The following is a 10,550-nucleotide window of genomic DNA, read 5'->3' as shown; positions in this document are numbered from 1 at the left end:
GTCTAAAAATTCCTAACTTCTATAAGCTATAGTAAAATATGCTAACTTTACAACATTCCTTAAATCTTTAACTTCTAACTATTTTAATTATTTCTAAGCCCTAAATTCAGTAAATTCCTTTGCCATAAACATTCTCCCCACAAATAGGCTTCAGATATCAATCCCTCCCATGGCCTCAAGCTACGGCCTATGTGCTCATCCTGGAACACTCTTTTGTAAAAGTCCTTGAACAAATGTCAGTGATTAACTTTATGAATTATTTTCTGAGCACAACTGAAGAAGGCTTTGTGTCTTTTCATGCTCCTCTCAAGAACAATAAGCACCCTAATATTCCTTTTCAGTCAACTCAGCAGAGGAGAGGAAAAGACAAGTCAGAATTACAAGGCCTAACTCCTTCATCCCAGGATCTGTGCCTGCGGAATGAGGAGAGGGGGCTGGGGACCATGCCTCCATTTTGTCAGTAATGCCCTATGTGGCTCCCAACAAGAACCCTGCTCTTATTCCTGACCTCCAGCCTGGTCACCCTCTTCAGATCCCTCTGGGCTGGTCCCTGCCTTCCTTCCACACTGGCCACTTGTCTTAACCAGCCACTGCCTGACACTCACCACGGCTGACACCTGTCCTTAGTCCTGGTCACATGCCATGTCAGCAGCCTGCCTCCCTGGCCAACTTCCCAAGAGAAACAGCTGCTATGAAATTCTAAGGCTTCTCACTTTGGAGACTTCCTTTAACTAGGTTTCTTTTTTTAAAAAAAGTTTATTTATTTATTTTTAATTGAAGGATAATTGCTCTACAATATTTTGTTGGTGTCTGCTAAACATCATCATGAATCAGCCATATGTTTGCCCATATCCCCTCCCTCTTGAACCTCCCTCCTATCTCCCTCCCCATCCCACCCCTCTAGGTTGTTACAGAGCCCTGGTTTGAGTACCCTGAGTCACACAGCAAATTCCTACTGGCTATCTATTTTACATATGGTAGTGTATGTTTCTATGTTACCTTCTTCATGCATTCCACCCTCTCCTTCTTTTCCACTCATCTTTTCTTAAGTGTGTTCTCTTATGTCTGTGTCTCCACTGATGGACTAGCTTTCTTAGAAGAACAACAAGGTAAAATAATTTTAAGTTGTAGCTTTGTCCAGTGCATGATTCAAACCTATTCTGTTGTTGTTGTTTAGTCGCTCAGTCATGTCTGACTCTTTGTGACACCATGGACTGTAGCCCACCAGGCTCTTCTATCCATGGGATTTCCCAGGCAAGAATACTGGAGTGGTAGCCATTTCCTCCTCCTGCGGATATTCCCGACTCAGGGATTGAACCCGTGTTTCCTGCATTGCAGGCAGATTCTTTACCATCTGAGCCTCCAGAAGACATTTAAGGATCTGTGTAATTCTGATGCTTTAAAATTTCGTGAGCTAAGTGACCATTATATCTAATACTGTGGGCAAGAATCCCTTAGAAGAAATGGAGTAGCCCTCATAGTCAACAAAAGAGTCCAAAATGCAATACCTGGATGCAATCTCAAAAATCACAGAATGATCTCTGTTCGTTTCCAAGGCAAAACACTCAATATCACAATAATCCAACTCTATGCCCCGACAAGTAATGCTGAAGAAGCTGAAGTTGAATAGTTCTGTGAAGACCTACAAGGCTTTTTAGAACTAAGACCCAAAAAAGATTTCCTTTTCCTTATAGGGGACTACTATGCAAAAGTAGGAAATCAAGAGATACCTGGAGTAACAGGCAAGTTTGGCCTTGGAGTACAAAATGAAGCGGGGCAAAGGCTGACAGAGTTTTTCCAAGAGAACACACTGGTCATAGCAAACACCCTCTTCCAACAACACAAGAGAAAACTCTACAGGTGGACATCACCAAATGGTCAATACCGAAATCAGTTTGATTATATTCTTCACAGTCGAAAATGGAGAAGCTCTATACAGTCAGCAAAAACAAGACCAGGCGCTGACTGTGGCTCAGATAATGAACTCCTTATTACAAAATTCAGACTTAAATTGAAGAAAGTAGAGAAAACCACTAAACCATTCAGGTATGACCTAAATAAAATCCCTTACAATTATACAGTAGAAGTGACAAATAGACTCAAGGGATTAGATCTAATAGACAGAGTGCCTGAAGAACTATGGATGGAGGTTCATGACATTGTGTAGGAGGCAGTGATCAAGACCATCCCCAAGAAAAAGAAATGCACAAAGGTAAGATGGTTGTCTGAGGAGGCTTTACAAATAGCTGAGAAAAGAAGAGAAGCGAAAGGCAAAGGAGAAAAGGAAAGATATACTCATCTGAATGCAGAGTTCCAAAGAATAGCAAGGTGAGATTAGAAAGCCTTTCTCAGTGATTGATGCAAAGAAATAGAGGAAAACAATGGAATGGGAAAGACTAGAGATCTCTTCAAGAAAATTAGAGATACCAAGGGAATATTTCATGCAAAGATGGGCACAATAAAGGACAGAAATGGTATGGACTTAACAGAATCAGAAGATATTCAGAAGAGGTGGCGAGAATACACAGAAGAACTATACGAAAAAGATCTTCATGACCCAGATAACCACAATGGTGTGATTACTGATCTAGAGCCAGACATCCTGGAATGAGAGGTCAAGTGGGCCTTAGGAAGCATCACTATGAGCAAAGCTAGTGGAGGTAATGGAATTCAACTGAGCTATTTCAAGTCCTAAAAGATGGTGCTGTGAAAGTGCTGCACTCAATATGCCAGCAAGTTTGGAAAACTCAGCAGTGGCCACAGGACTGGAAAAGGTCAGTTTTCATTCCAATCCCAAAGAAGGACAATGCCAAAGAATGTTCAAACTGCTGTACAATTGCACTAATCTCACATGCTAACAAAGTAATGCTCAAAATTCTCCAAGTGAGGCTTCAAAAGTATATGAAGCAAGAATTTCCAGATGTTCAAGCTGGATTTAGAAAAGGCAGAGGAAGCACAGATCAAATGGCCAACATCTAGAAAAAGCAAGAGAGTTCCACAAAAACATCAGCTTCTGCTTTATTGACTACACCAAAGCCTTCAACTGTGTGGATCACAATAAACTGTGGAAAATTCTTAAAGAGATGAGAATACAAGACCACCTGACCTGCCTCCTGAGAAATCTGTATGCAGGTCAGGAAGCAACAGTTAGAATTGGACATGGAACAACAGACTGGTTCCAAATAGAAAAGGAGTATGTCAAGGCTATATACTGTCACCCTGCTTATATAACTTAAATACAGAGTACATCATGTGAAATGCCAGGCTGGATGAAACACAAGCTGGAATCAAGATGGCTGGGAGAAATATCAATATCATCTCAGATATGCAGATGACACCATCCTTATGGCAGAAAGTGAAGAGGAACTGAAGAGCCTCTTGATGAAAGAGAAAGAGAAGAGTGAAAAAGTTGGCTTAAAGGTTAACATTCAGAAAAACAAATATCATGACATCCGGTCCCATCACTTCAAGGCAAATAGATGGGAAAACAGTGGAAACAGTGACAGACTTTATTTTGGGGGACTCCAGAATCACTACAGATGGTGGCTGCAGCCATGAAATGAAAAGACGCTTGCTCCTTGGAAGAAAAGCTGTGACCAACCTAGACAGCATATTTTTTTTTTTTTCTCTAATTTTATTTTATTTTTAAACTTTACATAATTGTATTAGTTTTGCCAAATATCAAAATGAATCCACCACAGGTATATTAAAAAACAGAGACATTACTCTTCCAGCAAAGGTCCATCTAATCAAAGCTATGGTTTTTCCAGTAGTCATATATGGATGTGAGAGTTGGATCATAAAGAAAGCTGAGTGTCGAAGAATTGATGCTTTTGAACTGTGGTGTTGGAGAAGACTCCTGAGAGTTCCTTGGACTGCAAGGAGATCAAGCCAGTCAAACCTAAAGGAAATCAATCCTGAATATTCATTGGAAGGACTGATGCTGAAGCCAAAACTCCAATACCTTGGCCACCTGATGAGAACTGACTCATTTGAAAAGACCTTGATGCTGGAAAAGATTGAAGGCGAGAGGAGAAGGGGATGACAGAGGATGAAATGGTTGGATGGCATCACTGACACAATGGACATGAATTTGAGCAAGCTCTGGGAGTTGGTGATGAACAGGGAAGCCTGGCATGCTGCAGTCCTTGGGGTTGCAAAGAGTCGGACATGAATGAGCAACTGAACTGTAGGATGAGCACTGAAGTTTTTATTTAATTAATATCCCATCTCCTCCTAAGAAAGATTTGAGGCAGGAATGGCATACATAAATACCTTAATTCAACATTTTATTGACAGATTGAATGCTGCCTCATGCCATGCAGTCCAGGGATCGGGGATGGTGCCGTGAAAATTAGCTTCTGTTCTGGTAGAGCTGATGATGGTCTTAGCCAAGTTTCTTCAAAGTTTACATGACCTTTAAAACTTTTTTTTTAATTTGAGTATAGTTACTTTACAACATGTGTTAGTTTCTACGTTACAGCAAAGTAAACCAGCTATATGTATACATATATCCCCTCCGTTCCTGGACTTCCTTCCCATTCAGGTCACCACAGAGCACTAAGTAGAGTTCCCTGTACTATACAATAGGTTTTTATTAGTTACCTATTTTATACACAGTGTATATACGTCAATTCCTTTCTCCCAATTCATCCCACCCTTCCTTCCTCTCTTGGTGTCCATACATTTGTTCTCTATGTCAATGTCTCTACTTCTGATTTGCAAATAGATTCACCTGTACCATTTGTCTACATCCCACTCCTGCTGCTGCTAAGTCACTTCAGTCATGTCTGACTCTGTGCGACCCCATAGATGGCAGCCCACCAGGCTCCCCTGTCCCTGGGATTCTCCAGGCAAGAACACTGGAGTGTGTTGCCATTTCCTTCTCCAATGCATGAAAGTAAAAAGTGAAAGGAAAGTCACTCAGTTGTGTCCGACTCTTCATGACCCCATGGACTGCAGCCTGCCAGGCTCCTCTGTCCATGGGATTTTCCAGGCAAGAGTACTGGAGTGGGGTGCCATTGCCTTCTCCCTACATCCCACATATATGTGTTAATATACAATATTTGTTTTTCTTTACTTGACCTTTTGAGGCTAAGTATCTCTAGAAATTCTCTGAGCAATTACTTTTTCTATTTAATGCCTCTTTCAAGAAATCAAGGTCAATTCAGGTATTGATAAAAGCCCTAGGTTCCGTGGTAATTGCTGCTAGCTAACCTCTAGAAGTTGAGATGACCACTTATTCCTATCAGAACTCTTAGTGGCCTCCAGCCTAGCTCTAAGGATAACCCCATTTTTAATAGTGTGTTTTTGTTAACTCAGTTGTTTCAACTGTACACAATTAATAAAAATAATTGGATTTAGAAAGTGTAAAACTCTACATAGCTGATAGTTCTGTATTGTGTAGTGTGAATTCTAATTTGATTGTATGTGGATAAGAAGAAAATGCATGTTCTTTGAGATCTAAAGAGTTAATAGATCTAAAAGAGTTACAGGTTCATTTATTTAGTCACTTAATACATTTATTGTATTTATTCCAGACAGTAGCTGGGTCCTGGAAACCCCAAAATGAACAAGGACACATGTTGTACCCGCAAGAGCACACAGACAGTCAGGGAGGCCTATAAATGATGATTGTGGGAGCAAATAAGGGGATTCTTTAACTCAGCCCTTGTTGTTATTGGTTAGTCGCTAAGCTGGGTTTGACTCTGCTGCCCCATGAACTGTAACCTGCCAGGCTCCTCTGTCCTTGGGATTTCCCAGGCAAGAAAACTGGAATGAGCTGCCATTTCCTTCTCCAGGGGATCTTCCCCACCTAGGGATCAAACTTGATTCTGCCACATTGGCAGGCAAATTCTTCACTACTGAGCCACCAGGGAAGCCCCTGGGGGTCAGGAAAGTCTTCCTTGAAAATATCATTGTATGCAGTGTCCTGGAAGGTGTGGCTGATGTGAGAAAATTACATGTGATCATTAGCTGAAGTAAAACATGATGTGACTAGAAAGGTGAGCAGGAGCCAAATCATGACGGCCTCTCAACCATCCTAAAGATTATGGATTTATCATGAAAAGATGGAAGGTTTTAGACATGAGGTGGATTGTCTTTTCTAAGTTAACTAATAATTTTTTGACTGCACTAGATCTTCTTGCTGTGTGTGGGCTCTCTAGTTTTAGTTAGCAGGGGCTACTGTCTAATTGCGGTGCATGGGGTTCTCATTGTAGGGACTTCTCTTGTTGCTCAGCACAGGCTCTAGAGCTCAGGCTCAGTAGTTGTGGTGCACAGGTTTAGTTGCCCTGAAGCATGTGGGAGATTCCTGAACCAGGGATGGAACCTGGGTCCCCTGCTTTAGCAGGCAGATTCCCAACCATTGGACCACCAGGGAAGTCCCTGGGATGTCTTTTAGAATGATATCTCTGGCTATAGTGTGGAGAGTTACTTGGAGATAAGGAAGCCTAGAGGTGATGTAATCTTGGTGAGAGAAGATGGCAGTCATGGTGAAGGAAAGACAAGGCATTGGCAGAGGTAGATAATATCAAAGACATTTAATATTCAACACATTGCTGAAAAACCAACACTCGGATTCTGCAACAAGTGCAGGACTATCTTTTCCTGAACTTTATAAGACTTGCTGTGTTGCCAGCTTCAGTTTAGAGATTCCCCGTACTGGGACATCTCTTGGGTTGACTCAGGTTAAGCTGGCTGGATCAGGCTTTCTGTATTTTCTTTGCCAGCATCAGAAATCTGAGAGTATTGTTCTGGAGCTGGCCAAGAACTTGAGGCTGGGCCAGAGAAGGTGGCTATATGGCAGGCCCTCCATGACTTGCCTTCTGTGATAATCTTGAGAGGTAGTGTGGTGTAGTAGGAAGAACACTAAGTTAGGAAACAGGATAAGGGGGCGACAAAGGATGAGATGGTTGGAAGGCATCACTGACTGAGTAGGCATGAGTTTGAGCAAACTCGGGGAGATAGTGAAGGACAGGGAAGCCTGGCACGCTGTAGTCCATGGGTCACAAAGAGTTGGACACGCTTAGCAACTAAACAACAACAACAGAGAGTCTCAGAGGAAGTCCTGATTGTGTTACTTGGCTTCTGATTTTTGTCTAATTACTTAACCCTGTGGTCTTTGTGTCCTCATTTGTCCAAAGAAAAGACTGAGTAAGAGGATATAGGTAATTATGAGGTTGCTTTCAACTTCTTTGGTCCAGAATTCCATGAGCTCACTGCCTGCTTTGAAAGGCATTAGGAATGTTTAGGGACTACTTTTTAGAACCAGATCTTCCTGCCCAATTAAAGCCGTTGTAATACTCTGGCCCCAGAAAGGCTCAGGAGAGGGCCATTCTGGGAAAGGATGTGAAGGTTCTTATTTCTTTGCAATTTTAGGAGGTATTGCCTGGTTTTCCTACTTTGATCCCAGGGAAATAGAAACTTCTGTGCATTGGCAGAGTGGAGACCTGTTTGAGCCTAAAAATGGCTTTATCATTTCTTAACTTTAAGTTTCTTTCTTTAACCAGGACTCAGTGTTTAAATGGTTTAGAATGTTATTTGTTCTGATGGAGGAAAAGTTTTTAATCTACTTTTATTAGTTGGTTCAGAACTGAAGTAAGGCATACTTATAAGGTCATAAAAGCAGAAAAGACATAATTTAGTTCAAATTTTCTAGTTGCTTACATATATAATCTGAATTTTCCTTGATAGCTCTATAGGTCTGCAAAATGCTTTGGATATAGAACAGTATTAAACATATAATTAAGCAGTATTACTAATTAGTTGTATTTTCTTAGGAGTAAGAGTGATGAAAATATGTCTTTGATTTTATAATATTCCAAGGACTTGAAATAAAATGCATGAAATAAGTAGGCATTGCTCAGTTATCATATCTTTGCTATTGATGTTTTCTCAATAAATTGATATTCTTAGTTTTGGTAAACATGCATTTATTATAGCTTGCTTAATTTCTATTTATTTTTTTAACTAAAATTTTTATAGTTTTAAATTTTTATGCCATTTTAAAAGTTGCTTTCCATTTACAGTTATTACCAAGTATTGGCTATATAGTTTGCTTAATTTTTAGATTCAACTTAAAACTTATGTGAATTTATGTTTTTATTTAATTTCTGTTTGTGGATTTAAGGAAGAAGAGGAAGAGACAGCAGCGGAAGAGGTACAGTAGCATATTTCACAGTTGTGTTGTGCTTAACAGAAGCATCTTTTAGGTGAGAGAATTGCAGCTTTTCCAACATTTCTCCATGTTCATGATACAGAGAAGCTGACTCAACCCACATTCCCAGAAAGTCCTCCTTTAGCCTGCCAAGAAGAGAAATAAAATAAGTTGGAGATACATTTGGAGGTGAATGGAGAAACAGGGGCTCTGAAGCCTTCACCTCTTGTGGTGAAGGTGTTATCAATGAAGTCAGGCCAGGCCGGACCAAATCCTTCAGTGGTGATGCCTTCTCCCTTTTTCCTTCCCACCCCATTGAATAGCGCACCGTTTAGGCTGCTTGTGTGGTTCTCATGGGTGTTACTTGATGGCCTCCTCTTTACCTTGTTGGTGAGTGAGGAATTCCCTCCCTCTGGTTATGGGAATGGCAGACACACAACTGGACCACTCACTGGACAAGTGAGATGGACAGGGCTTATTTTATTTTCTTAATTAATTAATTAATTTTAACTGGAGGATAATGACTTTACAATATTGTGGTGGTGTTTGCCATACATTGACATGAATTAGCCACAGGTATGGACAGGGTTTATTATTCACATGTGCTCCCGGGGGATAAGGTCATCTACACAGGGCAGGGCCACATGGGGTAGGGTCCCTTGGGAACAGTGTGAACAACCAGGGCTGCGGGAGGCAGGTTGTGTAGAATCAAGAGGGTGGGGTGTCCCCGAGTCCACACGGGGGACATGGTTGGCCTGATTGAGTAATTCTGGGGTGAAAGCAGGCACTGTATCTGGTCCCTTGATACCGAGGGCTGCTTGGGTGAGAGACCTAATTTGTGGGATCAGAGCGGGAGGGGAGCCAGTGGTCAGGCCATTGTAAGTCTTCCCAATTTTACCAGTGTTAAGGCAGCAGATAATACTGAGTCTTAATTGTAGTCTTGCACCATGGTGTGTACCTTAGATACCAGGAGGTTTAAACATGCAACTCATCATTTAGTGTCTGGAAGACATGTGACATAGGTAAGTAACCACATGGTTCCAGGATTTCTAGTGTGGATCTATCCAGGGGGAGCATTACTATTTGTGTGTGTTTTTTTTTTTTTTTTTGGAACATAGTTGATTTACGGTGTTACGTTAGTTTCAGATATGTAACAAAGTGATTCATGTGTGATTCTTTTCCCTTACATGTTATTATAAAATATTGAGTAGAATTCCCTGTGCTATGCAATCATTACTGAGCCGGTACACCACAACTAAGACCCAGAGCAGGCAAATAAAATAATAATAATAATGATAAAAAAAGAGTTGCACAAAGTAAGAAGTATTACATAAGTGAGTACTGAGGATACAAGTACATTTAAAACAATGGAAGAAAAGTTATAAAACAATATTAGTGATATTAAGGATAAAATTTAAAGGAATGAAATATATCCTCTGTAACATATAATTTAAACTATTATTGGGCTGGCCAACATGTTTATTTACAGGATCTATGCTCAAATAATAACCAACATTCCTAGGGAGACCTCATGTCTCATATTTGGAGCTGGGAGTTATTTGAACAAATGAAGAATTTAATTAAAATGTTAAATCACAGAAATGTAGAGACCTTAAACATTTATTTTAACTTGAAATATACAGATGTGTATTTACTGCCAAGTTTTTGGATACAGGACAAAAATAGCTTCTTTAAAAAATAGTCCAATGACTAGAACTACCTGCTGTCTTCCTAACATAATCAGTAGTCTGTCTAGAAATTCCAGTTTTGGTTTCTTTCCTTTTGGGTTTCAGGAGTCCTCCTTAGCACCCAAGCTTTTCGACACTTCATTTGATGACAGACATATGTTGGTCTTTTCAAAGTATTCCATTAACTTTACATGGGAAAAAAGTTATTTTCATGTTCATATATCATTGGATTCCATGGTGCTTATTTTTTTAAAAGATTTTTTGATGTGTACCATTTTTGAAGTCTTTATTGAATTTGTTACAATATTGCTTTTGTCTTATGTTTTGGTTTTTTGGCCTCAAGGCACGTGTGATCTTAGCTTTTTGACTAGGAATTGAACCTGTACCCCCAGAATTGGAAGGCAAAATCTTAACCACTGCACCAGGGAAGTCCCTGTGATATTTATTTAAGTTGTGTAATTACAATAAGACTGACTTGGATATACCAGCATGGGAACAAACATAACCCACCCTGGTAAATGAAGACTTTGGCGGGTGGTGATACCAAACCTACTACTTGTAAGCACTCACCATGCCGTCATCAACCAGTGTGATTTAAGAGAGGGAACACAGGCTCCTGCATTGCAGGCAGACTCTTTACCGTCTGAGCCACCAGGGAAGTCCAGGCTTCAGCGGAGGTTCTCAAAGTGGGTTTCCAGAGCAGA

At 40.4% G+C, this 10,550-nt stretch overlaps 1 protein-coding gene across 2 annotated transcripts in view; it reads left to right on the top strand.

Moving 5' to 3' along the window:
- The window catches only part of SH3BGR (SH3 domain binding glutamate-rich protein), a 72,988-nt gene that overhangs the window by 55,527 nt on the left and 6,911 nt on the right, over nucleotides 1-10,550 (top strand). For both annotated transcript variants that reach the window (XM_010834950.1, XM_010834951.1), the window contains one exon: nucleotides 8,132-8,161. In XM_010834950.1, coding sequence (XP_010833252.1) covers nucleotides 8,132-8,161 — 30 coding nt within the window. The remainder of the gene's footprint in view (nucleotides 1-8,131; nucleotides 8,162-10,550) is intronic.

Source organism: Bison bison, unplaced genomic scaffold (assembly GCF_000754665.1).
Source record: "Bison bison bison isolate TAMUID 2011002044 unplaced genomic scaffold, Bison_UMD1.0 scf7180017864037, whole genome shotgun sequence".
NCBI classification, from domain to species: domain Eukaryota; kingdom Metazoa; phylum Chordata; class Mammalia; order Artiodactyla; family Bovidae; genus Bison; species Bison bison.
The sequence above is the reverse complement of the archived record's forward strand: the minus strand, read 5'-3'. Positions and strand labels throughout refer to the sequence as shown.